We start from the raw sequence: 19,538 nt of genomic DNA on the forward strand, positions 1-19,538 counted from the left end.
ATGCACCTCTGATGCTATATAAATAGTTTTTTGCTGATCTTTAGCTTTATTCCTGCTTTTCTTATTTAAAAATCTATTTGTATTCTCCCTTTAATTTCACTACTGTTAGCCTTTTTAGAAGCAGAAACTGGAAATTTCACAAGTCTGTCATTCTAGCCTCTTGAGGAGCAGACAACATCCTCTAGCTAAACTCTAAGAGAACATAAGAACGGCCATACTGGGTCAGACCAAAGGTCCATCTAGCCCAGTATCCTGTCTTCCGACAGGGGCCAATACCAGGTGCCCTAGAGGGAATGAACAGAACAGGTAATCATCAAGTGATCCATCCTCTGTCACTCATGCCCATATTCTGGCAAACAGAGGCTAGGGACACCATCCCTGCCCATCCTGGCTAATAGCCATTGATGGACCTATCTTCCATTAATTTATCTGGTTCTTTTTTGAACCCTGTTACAGTCTTGGCCTTCACAACATCCTCTGGCAACGAGTTCCACAGGTTGATGTGCATTGTGTGAAGAAATACTTCCTTTTGTTTGTTTTAAACCTGATGCCTATTAATTTCATGTGGTGCCCTCTAGTTCATGCATTATGAGAAGGAGTAAATAACACTTCCTTCTTTACTTTCTCCACAGCAAAATGACACCTCATTGTTTGGACTCTTTCCCAGTGCCTTCAGGAGCTGACATCTTTGTAAAGTTAAAGGTTCTTTTTTCCAATTTGCACTATCTTCCCTATTCAGATTTCTGCAATATATTTTGTGAGCTGCCTGGATAGTGGTTCTCAAACTTTTTCATATTACAGAACACTTTCTAAGGTAGAGGGAGATCTTTTCATGGGCACTTTCCCTCTTCCATCTTCCTAATCCTAAATCCACACCCTCTTTGCTATTGCTATCCTGTATGGTTAAATTCAAAAGCATTAGTATTAAAGAGAAAAGAAACTCAATAAAATATGACAAGTGGCAGCGGCTTGGCTATTTCTCCCTATTATGTGTCAGTGCTCTCTATCTCCTCTCCCTTTGTGTAGTATTTTATATTAGTTAATTCCAAACCTCCTCATGCTATCTGGTATCTCTACTGCTCTATCCAGGACACTTTACAATCTGAACTTCTCTTTTATTTGCAGCTGTCCAATTTTGGTGCCATCTGCAAACTACCTTTTTTGATTTTTAAAATATTCCATGGACTTGTTCCATCTTTTCTCATAGCCCTTCCCTTTCTGCTCTTCTCACTCCCCACCTTACCACCAGCACCAACACTTGTTGTCTACTCCCAGGCATCTCCTTATCCCTCACCAGAATTCCACATTGTTGGTGAAAGACATTCTCTGTTGCTCTACCTTAGAAGAGCCCCAATTCAGCCAAGGCATTTAATACGTGCCTAACTTTAAGCATGTTACTACTCAATCAGTCTCCAACTTTTCCATCTCTCAAATCTCATTTTAAAGCAAATCTTTCACCCTACCCTACACCTCTTACTTTTTTCTCTTTCAGTTTTCTAATTATGTGTGATATTTACAATTCTATAATTTTTAAGGCAATTTTCATAAAAAAAAACAGAATATAAAATAAACTTGTATCACACTATGTTGTTTTAATAGAATAAAAGAGAATTGGCAGGGAGTGATAGCTTCATGTCCAAAGCTGCAGATAACCCTACAACTGCATCATTTCCATTTGTGCTGAGCACTTAACCCACCTTAAACCTATGCCAGCTTACTGTTTCTCTTAATATATTCTAGAGACAGGAATTGTAAGAACATTTTAAAGTTCCTTAAATCCTTGCTAATGAAAACAGCAAACAAAATCTTGAGGTGCACAGTACTGTGTAAGACTCTCAAAAGGTTCTGCTATTACTGACATGCTTTTCAACTTTAATCCAAACGCAAACTGATCAAATAGCATTATATGAAATTTATTGGAATATACGTGTCTAAAATATCCATGCTTTCTGCCCTAAAATCATACATTCAGCACCTTGGTGTAAATCTGATTTCAACAAAGCTATTCTAATTTATAACATCTGAGCATATGGCCCGTTACATTTACCCCCAGGATCCTGCCAGACTGTCACAATTAAAGGAATTAGGATCAAAGTACTATTGGACAACAGCTAAATTACTTACTGGATTGCCTATCTCGAACATCTTTTTCCCCCCCTAAGTTAGGCATTTTATTGCACCCATCATGGTCATATATGGGTGCCTTACATACATTTTTTAAAAAACACGATAAATTCTATCTGAAAGAACTCTATGGCATGAATGCAAACAGAAGTTATCAGCTGCCCAAACTATATAATGGAAATCAGTATCCTTTAAAGAACTTCCAAAAATTAAAATAGATCTAAACAAAGGAATTGGTCATTAATCCCATAAATATCTGGAAACTCTCAAACAGGAAAATGAACGCCAACATTGCTCTTTCTTGCCTGCAAAGCATCTTTGACATCCCAGAGTTTAACTTGGGTTTTCTACACAATACCAAAGCTATATAGAAACAGGCAATTTAATATAATTAGACCAACTTTTTTGGAATGCTAGCCTAAACTCACTTGACTTGGTAGCTCCAGAGGAAATTATCAAGAACAGGGGCCTGATCTACTTTTGTGGCACTGACTTTACACTCGTGTATCTCCGCTGGGGCCAATGGAGTTCGTCACTTTAAAGTGAATGAAACAGAGTAGAAAATAAGGTTCCAAAGGTTTACAAATATCTTCAGGTGAAGCATTATCTCTTTGCCACAGCTCACAGCAGCTCATGTCCAGTCTGAAAACACCCCAAAAGAATCAGATTAAAGACTGGAACTAAGTCCTAGGTCACACAAAAATATGATGTTCTGTAGGTGTCTTTCTAGGTATTTTAACCAAGTTTGTTGCTAGAAAGATACTAATGCCATTTCCATGACCAATTTAAACAAGGCATAAACATATTAGAAAATAATTTAAAAGGACAATACTATAGCTTATGCTATCATATAGCATGGTTCTGTAAATCATTTTACATTTGTCTATGCCTGCGATTAGTCAAGTATTTCTTGCTGCAAGGAATTTATATCTATTTAATGGATTATAAAGATTGGATTCATCGGGTGCTTTTGTCCAGAGAACAGATATAATGCCTCTTTGGCTGTTTTGGTCAGTTTTGCTTTCTAAGATTCTTGAGAAGCTCAAGGAGCTCTGACTTGTGAACTGGACTCATGCCCCAATGGCTTATTAAAGTCAAACTGTGCAGGATGGCTGGTATTAGGTCCATTGTTAGCTGAGATAACATTTGGGCAGCCTGCCAGCTCCCTTCAAATGCGTTGCCATTAGGACCATGCTCAAGAACATATCTTCATGTTGGAGATCTCACCAGTTATTGTCCCCTTGTTGTTTTAGTTAAGGTTACTGAGAAGGAGTTGTGGTGCTGCAAGTTTGGCTTTTTCTGAGGTTCTCGTGGTTTCTTGATCCCTCACAGTCTGCCAGGTAGCTTGGATACGACAAAGAGACTTGCTATTGCTGTTGGACTTTTTATTTTAAAAAAAAAATCCTCTAGTGATGGGTAGTCGACAGTGATTGGGTATCCATGATGGGTTTTTTAAGGATCTGTCCGTAGCTTTTCGTATAGTTGAACATAAAGTTTTGGGGTTTTTCTTTACTCATCTATCGGCCATTACTGGATTATAAATTACCAGGCAAGAGAGTGCAGTGTTGATGTTCAGGGATTTGGTATGTATGCCTCTATTCTTACTTTACTGATAAATCACTTGGGGGCGGGGTGCGCAGTGTTGGATAATTACTCATCAGCCTTGATGGCTCCCTTGTACCAGGATTCCACTTGGGGGTGATAATGATCTATATGAGAAATTTAAATAACCTATAACCTGAAGGTTTATAAGAGCCATACAAGACTCATTACATTATGGGAACAACAGGACTCCACGATTATGCAGAAAACCTTGTTACAGAAGCATGACTAAACCATGCTCCTTAAGATACTTAGCTCTACATTGATTTCATTGAACCCAGATGTTGTGGTGTGTCTGCTTTCTCAGTGCTTGGCTGAACTTGGGACTTGGATGAGAGCAAGCTGTCTGAAACTCAGTCTGGCGAAGACAGAGATGTTGGTGATGGCTTGTGGGAAGCACTGTGTTCAGTGATGTCTATCCTCATTATTCAGAGGGCTTGCCTGTCCTTTGTTCAAAAGGTTCACAATGCAGAGGGTTCTCTGGATGCCGCCTTCTCAAATAGCATCAGTGGATGATCATGTTTTTCTAGACTTCAGTGAATGGCACCAGGAAGACCTCAGATAGATCCAATAGATCCTATTGTAGAGGACTTGCAAATCCCTTTTTGGGATTATCATTTGGCCCCACATACAAAATACCTTTGGGACAAAGTTGGTAAGAATACAGTTAGAAAATTTTGTAAAAGAAACACACAATAAAGGTAGCTGTGGAATGAAACTGTGTGTCTTTCTTTGGGCCTCATTTCTTAATTGAAAGCTATAATTTATTTAAATAGGGAGAGAAAATGCTTAGTATTGTAATGGAATCCAGGAGACTGCTGCAGAATTATCTCTAATGACAGAGTAGTCTTTAAAGAAACTTTCATTAAATATAAAAGTCTGCTTTTAAAAAGTCTATTGCAAGTAGTTTCAGATGAAATAATTGTGGCACTGTCAACTTTTTGTACGTTTATTTCTTAGAGAAAATTTCTTAGTAGAGATGGTAACTTTTAATTTGTTGCTATCATGTCTGATAGTCATGTGGGTGGGGTAATAGTTATATTTATTAATTTTATATATAGTAACTATTAGTTTAGTTGTGAAGCAAAACTGTGGAACTCTAACAGGCACATGGAAATAGTGGGGCAGTTATACAGACAGCTTGGATTTCGATTCTTTGTCTCTGCTCACCTTCATAGGGATCCATTTATGTCACAAGTATTATAGTAAGAACAATTCAGAAAATATTCACATCATTGCCTAGAAATGAAAATGAAATACATTTTACACATATGCCTGAGTGTGATTCAGTGTTTGGGGTACTCTGGCATCTGTGGTCATTTTGTGTCAACTGGATAGGGTTCAAGTGCATATGGGGAGGAAGGATGTATGTGTGATTAAAGTATGGAGTTAGAAGGCATGATATGTAGGTTGTGTTCCCAGCTCTGTGGCAAATTTCTTATGCGATCTTGGGAGCAAGTAACTTAATCTCTCTCTGCCTCAATTTCTCTTTATGTACACTAGGGGGAGAAGACTAATAGCACCTTAGAAACAAGAAGGAGCCCAGTGGCACTTTAAGACTAAGACTAACAGATTTATTTGGGCATACACTTTTGTGGGTAAAAAACCTCACTTCCGCCCAAATAAATCTTTTAGTCTTTAAGGTGCCACCAGACTTCTTGTTGTTTTTGTGGATACAGACTAACATGACTACCCCCTGATACTGTAGTACCATAATCACCTGGGTATTAGGCTTAATTCATTAATGTTTGTAAAACACTTTAAGGAAGCTGGATAGAAGTCAATGGAAGAGGCTGATTCAGCACATCGCACCAGCAGGATTTCTCTGGGTCCCAAAGCTAAATTCCTCCTGGTGTCCATGGGTGGTGGCTGTGCAGTGTAATTCGCAGCTTCCAGTACCAGTGGAGGTAAATTTGACCCCCATTTTCAAATGTCACAGATAATTAATACTATTATGTATCTGTCCAGCCACTTGAATTTTTACAGCTCTTCTTTGTTAATACTGCAATAAACACACCCAGCCTATTTACAGGGAATCTTCCATAAATTACTTTTTCCCTTGTGAATGGTTAGGTCCATAAAAGGATCTCTTAGAAAACAGTATTTGCGAGCTCATATTAACTTGTATTTAAGAAATAATTTTATCCAAGTACTTTAACTGTGCCCATCACAGTAATATTGAGGGATCATGGGTCCAATCCTGCTCCCACTGAAGTAAATGAGAGTTTTGCCATTAATATGCACAAATGAAAAATGGTACAAGTTCCATCTGAAAGGACCCATAGTCTCCATTGTTTACATAGGTATCTTAATTGACCCAATGTCTAATAACAACTACATGCATTACTCATGATAACATCAATTGTTTAACACTGCACTGTATTATTAGTGTCAACTACTGTACTTAACTGTATACAGAATACATACTTGTGTAATCTGTATAACTATACTGGCCAAACATCAGTGTGTGCTTTCTACCAATGTAAATAAACAGGTGTCTGCAGGAGCCATTAAAAAGAAATGGTTCATTAATATATTTTTGCTCAATATTCTGAAAGACTGAAATGTACCATAACCAGCACTTGGCACCTGGAATGTTTGATAATTAATATTTTAAAATTACAGTTTGCATTTTTAAAACTATTACTAGTGACCTCAGTTGTACACAACTTTGCCATTTCTTTGGCCTGGATAAAAGGACTCTATTATACTGAATGCAAAGCCCTTAGAAAATTCCAGCTCGTACAGCAATACTGGCTTCCCTTAGAGTATTGAGTCAAAATTCAAGATCATTCTTTATCTTCAAGGAGCTCAGTGTTTTGAGCCCAGGATAGCAACAATATCAACTAAAATTCTGGGCTGAGGCCTGTGATTGAAAACTGCAGCCTCTGGCACAATGGAACTTTCCGCCACCAGGCCCGAAACATGAACAACCCTCTGGAAATCAATGTAACTTCTCCCAGGAGTAAACTAAACAAGGCTCGGGCTGTGGTACAATTTATTGATCCAGCAAGGTGCCCAGGGCACTCAGTACCTGCTGAGCACCTTGCAGAAATCAAGCCTCTTGATCATTTTTAAAATTCTTTCATCCTGCTAAATTGCACGGGCTGAGATTCTGTGAGGCGCTTCTAGCCGGTGCAGCACCGACGGGCAAAGCCTATGGAAAATGGAAGGGGTGGGGGCAGCCGGCCGGCCCTGGCTTTTAAGCCCATCCAGTTCTAGGCTGTCCCGGGGGCTGCTGCAGCCCCTGGCGGGAAGTTAAACGAAAACCTCTAGCCCTAGGTGTTTGGGTAGCGCCGTTTGGTAAGGAGGTATTTGTACAGCAGCTCTGTGTCGTGACGGCGTCGCTTTATTCGCTGCCAGGTGCAACGTGCTAGGGAGGAGCCCTTTGCCCCGGGGCTGTTAGGGATGGCGCACGGACAGCGTGCTCAGCCCCGTGTGCACAGTGCTACCCCCCGAGGCGGTCGGCGGGAAAGTGCCTCTCTCTCTCAGACATTCCCTGAGCTGGGCTGAGCGCAGGGGCTCGCTGGAGCTCGGGGTTTCGGCTACACTTCGCTTCGCTTCCCCGGCGCGCCCGCCCGACTGCGCCCCTGCAGGCTGCGGGCGGCGCTGCCCGGCCCCTGCACGCCGGGAGGGAGCGCGTGGGGCTCGCGGCTGCCGGAGACCTGCCGCCGCGACCGGGCGGCTCCCACAGCAGCCGGGATTAGCAACAGCCGGGGGCCCCCGCAGTTCAGCGCGGCGGGGCGGAGGGCGGCGCTGCGAGTGCCTGAGAGAGGCGCGGCGAGCAGCTGTGCTGCCCTGCATCCCGCCTCACGCCGCCGCTCGAGCAGCAGCCCCGAGGCTCTGGCGCTCCCCCCAAACATGGATTTATTCTTCCTGAGGTTACTCGCCGTGGCCTGGCTTCACCTGGAGGCTGCGGCGGAGTTTGACGGAAGGTAAGGACGAGCGACCCCCTCGCCAGCGCTGCTCTGGCCGGGGCTCCCGGGGGAGGCAGGTCTGGGGGGAGATGGCCCTGGAGGTTTGGGTTATAACAAAATGTAACGAAAAGCACCTGCCCCCCCCCCCCCCCCGCTCTCGGGCTCGTGAGGGAGGGAGAAAGGTACAAAGCTGACAGCTTGCAGGCACTTGAACTGCGGGGATCTGAGTTGTGCAGTGGAGTTGATCGAGACACCTGTGAAGCCCAAGAGACTAGGACCCTTTCTGGCAGAGCCAGTCCTGAACCTTTGTATAGTCAGAAGTTTTCAGTGGAGAGATCTAAGAACTAAGGCAAAGTCAACACCGATTGTCAGGTCATAAACAAGTTAGTCGCATTGTTTGTACCTGCAGTTTAGCAAATGACTGAACAGCTGCAATTGATTGTCCTCTTTTGAAACCTTGACTTACCTAATGGCAGGATTTTATTTTTTCTAAAGAGAAGTCTATGATAGACAAAAGTGAAGAACTGAATAAACTCTTTTTACGTGTGTGGTGGAGGGATGAGATTTACATCTTTTTTTTCTTTCCACCACTAAAAAATTGTGTGGCCACCCCAGATTTAACCTTTGTGAGTCTCTCTCGCCCTTTTGCACTCATATATATTAGTGCTAAAATAATACTGAAAAGCTATACATATAATATTAGTGTCTTACATGAACATCTCAGCTGTAAAGAGATATGCATGCTATGACAGGTTTGAACAACTCCAGACTTCTTTTAACTTTATTATGCAGCTGATACTCCTACAGGCTATCAGTAAAGCTGAAAATTCCAGCCTGTGTATTATCTATGTATAATTTATCACAACAAGTCCTGGATGATTTGATCCTTTAGAAGATCATTAAAAATGTATGTAGAAGGTCTGACTGATGCAAAGCATTCTCACTTTTGGAGAGTGGAGTTCAAACTAGGGTCAAAAACAAGTGAAGCCTTGAGGTTTTAGCCTCCAGTGGAACCCTCTCTACATTCTCTCTTCTCCACTCTTCTTCACCACTCTCCAAGCCAAAAAAAAAAAAAAAAAGCACACCTGGCTGTCATAAACTTTATTGTGGTCTTGAAATGAATTGACTGGGAAGACTGAATTGATTTCTTGCTTCTCAAGACTTTGTTGACAGCTGTGAACTAGCTGAGGCTAGTGAGAAGTAATGCACCCTCGCACATCACTTGGCAAAAAGCAATTTAAAGTGGTATGAGGCTTGGTAGCCTGTCTTTCATGGCATCTAAATTATACAAATTTTATTTATACAAAGTGTGTGTACATTTTGTATGTATATGTGCCTATAAATTAAGTGTTGTTCTTGTATATATTTTTTGGTACATCATCAAGTGCTTATGGACATATACTGCAAGATTTTTTTTTAAAAAATGCTTCCTATAACACACAAACCAAAAGTAGTGCCAAGAGGCATTTAAACAATGTACTGTACTGAAAAAAAATTGCAACTCAAGTTTAAACCTGAATCTAGATAAATGAAATGTGAAAATGAGTGTTGAGGTGAAGGAATGTGTGTAATCAGTATGGTTAAACTGTGTCAAATATGGTGAAATATTTAAACACAAATCAGGGAGTAGTTCATGTATAATGAAAGACTGAATAGGTTTTCAAATGAAAACATTAACTATGCTTTACTATACATGGAAATCAATTAACATGCACATACCAAATATTTATTTTTATAATTAGTTCAAATAGTATTTTTTCTTGCTTTGTTTTACATTGTTATTAAAATGTACTAATTTTATGACATTGCTTTCTGTATGTTTTATTCCAAACGTAATCTCTTTCATTTCATAGGGATGAGGGGAAAAAAAATGAACTCCTCACTTTCCATTATTGCCTGTTTACAAGACAGAAACTTGTCTTAATTTCTGATATCTAGGACAGGTTTCAAACTTAGCCATTAGTTCAGATTTGTGAAATCAAAGTTGAAACGCTGTTGATGACAGTTTGTTACTTATACGTTTTGTAAAATTCAGATATCTAATATTGCTTATGACCATCCTGTGAGTGGCAGCAGTGAGCATGCTACAAAGTATATTAGATGCTGCTATTTCTGGTTTTAAAATGTCTCTTTGGTTAACACCCCCCCCCCCACCACACACTGTCCGAGTTCTACACTAGGACAGAAATACTACATGCTAATAATTAAAGCAGGTATGTTAACCAGAAAGATACTTATTTTAAAATAAGTAGCATGGATTTTCTTTAAAAAGGATTTATGAATTGTAGATGAGGGTGTTTTTTGTTTGTTTGTTCTTTGTTTTTTTTAAAACTATCTTGTGCAGGTGGCCCAGACAAATAGTCTCCTCTATGGGATTGTGTCGGTTTGGAAGTAGAGTTGATTGCTGCTGGGGCTGGGCCCGTCAGTCATGGGGGCAATGCCAACGTGAGTATCATCACTGCTGGGGCTTTTAGCCACTTAGAAGGGGCTTATACACACCTATTACTAGTTTTCACACACACACACCTCTACCTCAATATAACGCTGTCCTCGGGAGCCAAAAAATCTTACGTGTTACAGGGTGAAGCCACGTTATCTCAAACTTGCTTTGATCTGCCAGAGCGTGCAGCCCGCCCTCCTGGAGCACTGCTTTACCGCGTTATATCGAATTTAGATTATATTGGGTTGCATTATATTGGGGTAGAGGTGTAATTGCAGGGTTTATGACATAAATGGGGCATATTTAAAGGACACGGTCAGGTTAAAAAAACATATTTTAGGAAGCAATTTGTGTTTTATTAATAGCACCATAGATAATTAAAGCTGAAAGAAATATTGAATGTAATTTACTCTTTTGCTGTTAATACTGTTGGTATATTTTTGCATTAAATTTTGTTTAGGCAATGAAAATAGAGTTGTCAGTTTCTTGTTTGTTTCTCATCAATTTCAATTTCTGGCTCTCATGTCTTAACAGAGGGCTGCAGTATTTTGGCTTGCAAAAACTGCAGAGAGGAAATATTTACATCCCAGGGAAAACAAACAACCTATTGCTGGAATTTGAACAAAAACATCTTGGAAATGTTCCTTATTGGTGTTTGGTTTACAAAAGAAGTCTTTAACCTATCTATGGGTTTAAATCAACCTGACAGTGTCCTTTTAATAGATCACATATTAATAGAGACATATCTGAATTTTTTTGCAGTGTTATAATCCTTGTTATAACTATTGATGATAATATAAATAAGACTTCATTGAATCAATTTTAAAAATAGCATTACACTGGTAACCAGAGCAATACAAAAGTGCTGATTTTTTTCCAGGGTGGGGGAAGGAGATCTCAATTACGTTTATAGGTTTTCATCCTGAAAACACTTAATATATACTTAACTTGTGAGTAGTTTGCCGTAGGTATTTTCAAGATCAGATCTTTGACAACTTTTGCATTTTGATCCAGAGGCATAAGCTTGCAAAGTTAGATGAATTTCTGCTAAACAATATACAAGCAGAGTTAAGAGGTGAACATTGATTACTGCTCATTTTGCAGTGCTGTGAGAGTAAAGCAGCAGGTGAAAGAAAGTGGCAGCGGAGATCCCAATCTAGTCTCTAAGCAAAGGTTTTGGTCAAATCTGTAAATAACAATAATAGTTACCCCTTATAAATGGAGAAGGTTAATATAATACAGCATTTAATGGATAATAAAAAGGTGACTAATTAAAAATAGATGTAAAGTGCTGTTGGAATATAACAAGCATGGAATTCTATTTAGCACCTCTGGGCCCACATCATCAGTCCTTTGGATTTTAGAACTGCAATTTGTAAGAGAAATAGTCATTTCCCTGATATAAACATTTTTATAGGGAAGGACTGCACTCAGGGGTAATAGAATCTATGGCTATCTTTTATAACACAAATATACAAATGAAAATCAAACAGAGCATGTGTGTCATACTACAAATACTCTTAAGCAGCAAGGCATAAGTGAGTTTTACTATATTTAAATAGTATTTAATTCTCTTGATTTCCGCTTCCACAGCTAAGTTCTCACTTTTGTCGTGACAATGAGCTCAGCTCATTATGGTGGTAACATTCAGACTGAAACCAATCCGTATTTCATATTTGATCTTCAAGTCCCCACCGCTGCCAATTCTGCTTTGATGTGCAGCCAGTATTATAGTTTCAGGAAGTGACTGGCTCATAGTGATAATGGCACAAAATACGTAACTAACAGTGGAAAGTGAACTTTTATTGCCCCATAGCAAAAAGTGATGAGCTTAATTCTTTCAGTTTTGTGTACTGTTGGCATGAAAATGTCCCTGCAGTTCTAGGAATAAAATGTGATACTGTCTTAAAAGTTAGTGTTGCTGTCATAAAGTAATTAGCAGCTATGAATTGGGAGGGTGAAAGAGTCCCTCATTCTGTCTCTTGGCAGCATGGAAGACATCACTATAAACTTTAAAGATTTCTCCCCCTTTTCCCTGTGGTCTGTATTCTCTTTAAGTATGTATGTTCCATGTTTCAGAATTATGGTAGTGTTCTGAATATGTTTCAAAGACACAATTAATAGTTTTCTAACAGAAAATAGAAGAGTATGCCATCTCTAAATTGTATTTTCATAATATTTCTTATTTAGTCACAGCAGCTGGTTTTAGTTAACCCATAAATTGTCCTTGAAAATCTGACATATATATTTCAAAATCATACTGCTTAGATTTGTTTCAGGCACAGAGTCAAGTCTGAAATTATTCAAGGGCAGGGGTAGGTAACCTATGGCACGTGTGCTGAAGGCGGCACGCGAGCTGATTTTCAGTGGCACTCACGCTGCCTGGGTCCTAGCCACTGGTCCGGGGGGGCTCTGCATTTTAATTTAATGAAGCTTCTTAAACATTTTAAAAACTCTATTTACTTTACATACAACAATAGTTTAGTTATATATTATAAACTTATAGAAAGAGACCTTCTAAAAAGGTTAAAATGTATTACTGGCACGCGAAACCTTAAATTAGAGTGAATAAATGAAGACTCGGCACACCACTTCTGAAAGGTTGCCGACCCCTGTTCTAGGGACTTCTTTTTTAAAAGGAAGTTAATAATTATCGATGGGCCTCCCTTTACTTATTTCTTAATTGACATGTCTAAGTGACTTTGTGGGCATGCTTTCAAGTCTATTTATGAAATTTTGAGAATAGCAAACAAAAGCCCATTTTTCACATATCTTCAGTTTCAAACTCTGTGGAATATTTGGTAATTTATTTCTGATATCACTGCTTTCAACAGGGATAATGAGAAAGTATGTCAAGGCTACAAAATTATTATTATTACTTATTTATGCAAGGAGGCATCTAATCAAAATGCTTTTAGAATTCAGTCATAGAAACAAAAGGAGTCAAATGCTTCCTACATGTGCATTTCATGAACTATGGGGAAAATGGTTATATGGTTACTGTTAGTTTTTTTTCATACACACAAGTAACCATATTATTTCAGTCTAAACTTCGTATTAGAATTTTATTTTAGATTAAGGGAAATAACAAAATGAGGAAGAACAAAAGCGAAGTGTTCATGAGATAGTACATAGTTAGTATTGTCTCTGTAACATGCCACATCGACTATGCCTGACAAAATGGCAGCAGTTCCTACAGACCATTAGTATTCAATATTTACAGATGTAGTACAAAGAAAACAGTTGCATAGCTAAACCCACCCTTTCTGATGTCATGGTCTCTCTTTGGTGTCTGTTCACATGATGCTACTTATTGCTTTCAGTACTGGATGGTACACCCTTCCCCTTTTGCTACTGATTCTGTTTTTGAAGTATGTTAAAAGCTCAGGCCATGGCTACACTTGCAGATGTAGAGCGTTTTAGGTTAAACCAGCCTTTGGAGAGCACACCAGGGAAAGCGCTCCAGTCTGTCCAAACTGACAGCTGCAAGCGCACTGCGTGGTCACGTTTAGGGCACTAGAAGCAGCATTTGGAGCGGTGCATTATGGGCAGCTATCCCACAGAGCACCTCTTCCCATACTGGCGCTGTGGCTTGTGGGAAGGGGGCATAGAGTGCGGGGCATTCTGGGTCCTGTCCCAACGCCCCGTGATGCATCGCTTCGCATCCCAGCAATCCCTGTGTTTCCGTCCACATTTGGCACCATCTTTTAATGGTTTATGTGCAGAGCACACTTTGTCTTCCCTTTCTGTCTGCGGGAATGGAGCCCGAACTGCTGCGGAACATGCTGACGAGTCTCGCCAGCATGTCTCATTTGGCAGTCGAGTTACTGCGTAAGATCCAAAGTGACAGTGAGGAGTCCGATGATATCGAGTCGTCTAATGCATACAACACAAAATTGCTTGTCTCATTCATGGACATGCTCTTCACCATGGAATGCCGCTTTTGAACTTGGGAAACAAGTACTGAGTGGTGGGATCACATCGTCCTGCAAGTGTGAGATGACGAGCAGTGGCTGCAGAACTTTTGGATGAGAAAAGCCACGTTCATGGGACTGTGTGCTGAGCTCACCCGCACCCTGCAGCACAAGGACACGAGATTGAGAGCTGTCCTGCCCACGGAGAAGCGGGTGGATAGTGCAGTCTGGAAACTGGCAACTCCAGCCAGCTACTGATTGGTCGCTGACCAGTTTGGAGTGGGAAAATCAATGGCTGGAATTGTGTTGATGCAAGTTTTCGGGGCCATTAATTGCATCCTGCTCAGAAGAACTGTGACACCAGGTAACGTGCTTGACATTGTGGCTGGCTTTGAATAAATGAGTTTCCCTAACTGCAGAGAGGCAATAGATGGGACGCATATTCCAATTCTGGCACCAGATCACCTAGCTTCCAAGTACGTTAACCGAAAGGGGTATTTCTCTATGGTTCTCCAAGCGCTTGTGGATCACCATGGTAATTTCCTTGACATTAATGCAAACTGGCCCAGAAAGGTGCATGACGCATGCATCTTTCGGAACACTGGCCTGTTCAAGAAGATGCAAGCGGGGCTTTTTTCCCAGACCAGAGGATCACTGTAGGGGAAGTCGAAATGCCTGTTGTGATCCTTGGAGACCCCGCTTACCCTTTAATGCTGTGGCTCATGAACCCCTACACAGGGAGCCTGGACAGCATCCAGGAATGGTTCAACTACAGGCTGAGCCAGTGCCGAATGACTGTGGAGTGTGCTTTTGGCCGTTTGAAGAGCCGCTGGCGCTCTCTTTATGAGAAGATGGACATGGCCGAAGACAGCATCCCCGCAGTTATATCCGTGTGCTGTACCCTCCATAATATTTGTGAAGGGAAGGGTGAAAGCTTCACTCAGGCATGGGCCTTGGAGGTTCAACAGGAGGCTGAATTTGCACAACCAGAGAGCAGGGCTATTAGAGGGGCCCAGCGTGGGGCTGCAAGGATTAGGGATGCCTTGAGGGAGCAATTTGAGGCTGAAAACCAGCAGTAATGTCTGGTTCTCTGCATGGAAGTTAAGTGCAGTGGCTGTGTTTGGTACACTGACTTGCAGTGCTTGTTGCTTTCCTGGGCTAAGGTATATTTTGCTTCATGCACTAATAAAGTAAGGGAAGGGTCTTCTCCTGCAATGCAGCTTCCACCTGGCCCATATGCAACTTACCTGTGTCCAGCAGTGGTTGCCCCGCCCCTCACGGCACAGTCGCACGGACACGTTAGCCTGACTGGGACAAGAACCATGCTGGCTCTCCCAATAACCCTGCGCAGGTGCATAGCCCACGTTCTGGCTGAGAGTTTTGAAGAGATCACCGATGCCGATTACCACGATGTGATAGACCACATCAATGCGCTATTCCATATCTAGGCATGCATGCAGCCCTTACCCTCCTCGCCCAAAGAGCCCATACCTAAAAACTTCCTTCCTGAAAAGAGAGCTGCTTACCAGGAACCTCCTCTGTTGTTTGTCCTTCCCCAAGCACCAGACACTGACTGACTGCCTTCCTCCTGGCTCAAGAAGAGCTCCTGGCTGCATGCATCCAGGGATTCCAGGGTGTCTCCCCCCACCTCAGCACCATCACTCATGCTTTCCTCCTCCTCCTCCACTTGCTGTTCTGGGCTTGGACATGTCCAGGGTGGTCGTTGCAGTGGAGGCAGGATCACCCCCAAGTATCCTGTCCAGCTCTTTGTAGAATTTGCAGGTTGTGGGGGCAGCACCAGAGCAGCCGTTTGCCTCACGGGCTTTGTGGTAGGCATTCCGCAGCTCCTTCACTTTAATTCGACACTGCACCTCATCCCAGTCATGACCGTTGTCCATCATGGCCCTTGATATGTGCCTGAAGGTATCATAATTCCTGCGGCTGAAGCACAGCTGGGGCTGCACAGCTTCCTCCCCTCAAACACTGATGAGGTCCAGCACCTTGCCACTGCTCCATACTGGGGATCACCTGGTACATGGAGGCATGGCCACCTGGAAAGATGTGCTGAGAACACTCCACGCCTGGTTGAGAAAACGGGAAGGGGATTTTCAAAATTCCCAGGGGAATTTAAAGGGCGGGTCTAATGCTTGGTCACTTGAGGACAGGGCAGTAGAATTCAAAAGTGATGACCAGAGTGGCTAGACCAGGCATTGTGGGACAGTTCCGGAGGCGAATCAGAGCGCATTAGGTGTCCACACTGGCACTCTGGCTCCAGTGAGAACGCAACAAACATTATTCCTCTCAGGGAGGTGGAGTACCAGGAGCGCTCCAGCTGCGGAGTCAGAGCGGTCTATGTGCCTTGCCAGTGTGGACGGGGAGTGAGGTAGAGCGCTCTTGGCGGCTTTATTGCACTATAACGCGCAAGTGTAGCCAAGGCCTCAGAAAAATTGAGTGCAGTTCTGATGCCATTATTTGGGTGGCATTATATTGTAAGGGGCGGTTCTGTTGCAGCAAGCGCATCTATACTAATCCCCACTACATAAATCTTTCGTATTTTTTCTGTTTGGATTTTGGAATTAAATAGGGATGACATCATTCATAGTGACTGTAAGAATATATTTTTTTCAGATTCCCTTTAAAATATTTTGTAGACTAAAATGGGGGCAAAAATCCCTCCCCCTTCTCTCTGTTCTGCCATATTTCTTAAAACATAAAACTCCAAACCCATTATTTACATCTTCTTCACTCTCAAGTAGCTTTTCCAAAGAGCTCAAAGATGAATTTTTCAGTGTTCCATGCCCACACTTGGGGCCACATTTTGAAATGAGCTCAGCACCTAGCAGCTCCCATTGAGATATGTACAGCCAAATGACTTCCAACATACTGAGCTCTTTTGAAAAACTGGCAATTCCTTTTGGTGCTTAAATGGGAGCCGAACTCTTGTGTGGGACGCGGATGACATCTGGCTGATTATGGAGTCCTTTTGAACATTCTGTCTGTGGCTCATGATGAGAGGTTAAACTAAATGAAATTGAGTCTTTCTGGTGCAGGAGGCTAAATTGCAAATCTACCCCCAGCTGTCCATTTCAATGTGGTGGTGGTTAATATGAGAGAGCAAGCTGGCATAGACACACGACCTGACCCTCCCCCTCCAGATGGGGAGGGGTGACAGATAGATCTGACCATCTCTGCCCGGCACTTTCTGTCCTCCATGCCTGGCTGGGCCCTTGGGACAGACCCTCCTCTCCCAGTACCTGGCACTGTGTCTTCCCAAAGCAACACTTGGGGGTGGGGAGGGCACGTGCAGGATCTTCTCCCCTCTCCAGATTTCTGCCAGGGTTCACACCAGAATGTGGCCAGCAGCAGCATTTCAGCACTATGTGGGAGGGAAGGGATGGGAGCTGCTTCCAGCCATAGGGGAGGATGAAGGGGGAATGATGATCTGACCTGTCTCTTTGCAGAGCTTATCTCTTCTCCTTCAAGAGTTGTCCCTGTGGGTGCTCCACTCCAGGTCAAGGTGTGTTCCTGTGCCTTCAATCAGAGATTTTCGCAGCAGTTCTCATACAGGCCATGCACAGGTGGTGTCTGCCTCGCATGCTGTCAGTGCTTGAACAGCACGTGCATGGCCCAGACTCCTCAGTTCCTTCTCTACCATCCCTGTCCAGAGACAGAGTTTAGCAGTCTCACTAGTTTCACTCTTCATAGCCTTTGTTTAGATACAGTTCTAGTAGTTAATTAGTTTTTGTTACTTATTTAGATAAGTTTTAGTTATTACTTACCTCCTATTTTTTTGTTTTAAAAAAATTATTTACGTCAGAGTTAGAGATTCCCAATATACCTGTTTCTCTAGGCCTCAAGAGATGCATAATATACAGAGACGCCATCCCCATCTCTGATGGCCATTCTCAGTGTGTATGATGTTTGGGGGAATCCCATATACCCCCAAAATGTGTGCACTATAATAAATTTAAAGCCTGGACCTGCAAGGACACTGACCCACATCGGACCCAGGCCAGCAGTCTGCCTCCCAACAGAATTAAGTGCTGAAATCCTCAAAGATAAAAACCGCAACCACAGACAATGATGCCAAGCTACGAGACGAACCAACAGCTCAGCTAGCAGAGGACATTGCACCTGACACCTCTCCAACTAATAAACACTCATCTGTCTCGCCCAAGGAGGCTATTATGCCTCCGCCACCAATAACAGCTGACGATTTCACACAGTTCCGGGACTTATTTAAAAGAGTTGCCGATGAGCTCAAGATCTGAACACCAACACAAGCTTACCGAAATTTTACAACCCACCACCTCTTCCAAAATAGCATTGCCGATCAGTGGGGCCATCATGGGACCAGCTAAAACCGTAAGGCAGACCCTGACCATTATACCCCAAGAAAGCGGACCGCAAATATTACTTCCCCTCCAAAGTTTCCGTGTTTCTTTTTACACACCCGTTGCCCAATTTGTTGGTGATTGAGGAGGCCAACCAGAAAAATAAACAGCAATATTTCTGGTCTACCCCATCTGATAAGGATAGCAAGAGGATGGACTTATTTGGCTGCAAAGTGTATTCATCTTCCACCTTACAATTTAGGGTCGTGAGCTATGTGGCTCTATTAGCAAAGTATGACCACAGGAACTACACTAAATTCATGGAATTTATTAATGACATTCCTGAGGACAAGCGGCGATAATTTAAAGCTGTGATCTCTGAGGGACAGATGATATCCCATATGGCTCTTCAGGCTGCCCTTGATGCTGCCGACATGGCTGCCAGATCCACCACCACAGCCATTGTCATGTGGTGAGCCTCGTGATTCGGTTCCTCTTCCATCCCACAGGAGATACAGAATGCTGTTGAATATCTTCCTTTCGATGGCAAGAAACTACTTGCAGCAAAAACGAAGAGCCCAACAATGATGCTCCTCCACAGCGTCTCAACCCCCTCCACTGAACAAGCAGATCTGAAGCTTTGGTCAAGGGTGTAGAAGACCTCCCACCCGCTCCAGCACCTACTGCAACCATCCATCCTTTTGGACACCATCTGCTCCCATTCCTCACCAACTGGGAAGCTATCACTATGGCAAATGGGTCCTAGAAATCATTCCCATCAGGCTATATCATCCCCTTCCTTGCCATGCCCCCCCACTACCTCTCCCCATCCATCTTCAGGAACCCCTCTCACGAATACTTGCTCTGTCAAGAGGTGTACCATCTTCTACGACTAGGAGCAGTGGAGTGGGTACCCACTCAATGCTGAGGGAATGGATTTTATTCCTGCTATTTCTTGACCAAAAAGAAGAGTGGAGGGATGGCGACCTAGTCTCGATCTTCAACAATTAAACAGGCTAGTCAAGAAACAAAAACTCAGGAGGGTTACACTGTCAACAATCATTGCGACGTTGGAGCAGGGAGATTGGGGAATCGTTTTTTTTTTTCTTATATGGATGACTGTCTCCTGAAGTCTCTCACATTGTTGGAAGCTATTCAGGTGACCAACACAACCGTAAATTGCTTCCACAGCCTTGGCCTGCAAATA

At 42.4% G+C, this 19,538-nt stretch overlaps 1 protein-coding gene across 5 annotated transcripts in view; it reads left to right on the forward strand.

The window, feature by feature from the left end:
- The first annotated feature begins 7,415 nt into the window (after positions 1-7,415).
- The window catches only part of NPNT (nephronectin), a 79,081-nt gene continuing 66,958 nt past the window's right edge, over positions 7,416-19,538 (forward strand). For 3 of the 5 annotated variants that reach the window (XM_030564508.1, XM_030564505.1, XM_030564506.1), the window contains exons 1-2: positions 7,417-7,661; positions 9,988-10,088. In XM_030564508.1, the coding sequence (XP_030420368.1) occupies positions 7,588-7,661; positions 9,988-10,088 (175 nt within the window). In that variant the 5' untranslated portion in view covers positions 7,417-7,587. Of the gene's footprint in view, positions 7,662-9,987; positions 10,089-19,538 lie in introns of all 5 variants that reach the window. The other 2 variants (XM_030564504.1, XM_030564507.1) reach the window with 2 other exon arrangements.

Source organism: Gopherus evgoodei, chromosome 5 (assembly GCF_007399415.2).
Source record: "Gopherus evgoodei ecotype Sinaloan lineage chromosome 5, rGopEvg1_v1.p, whole genome shotgun sequence".
Lineage (NCBI taxonomy): Eukaryota > Metazoa > Chordata > Testudines > Testudinidae > Gopherus > Gopherus evgoodei.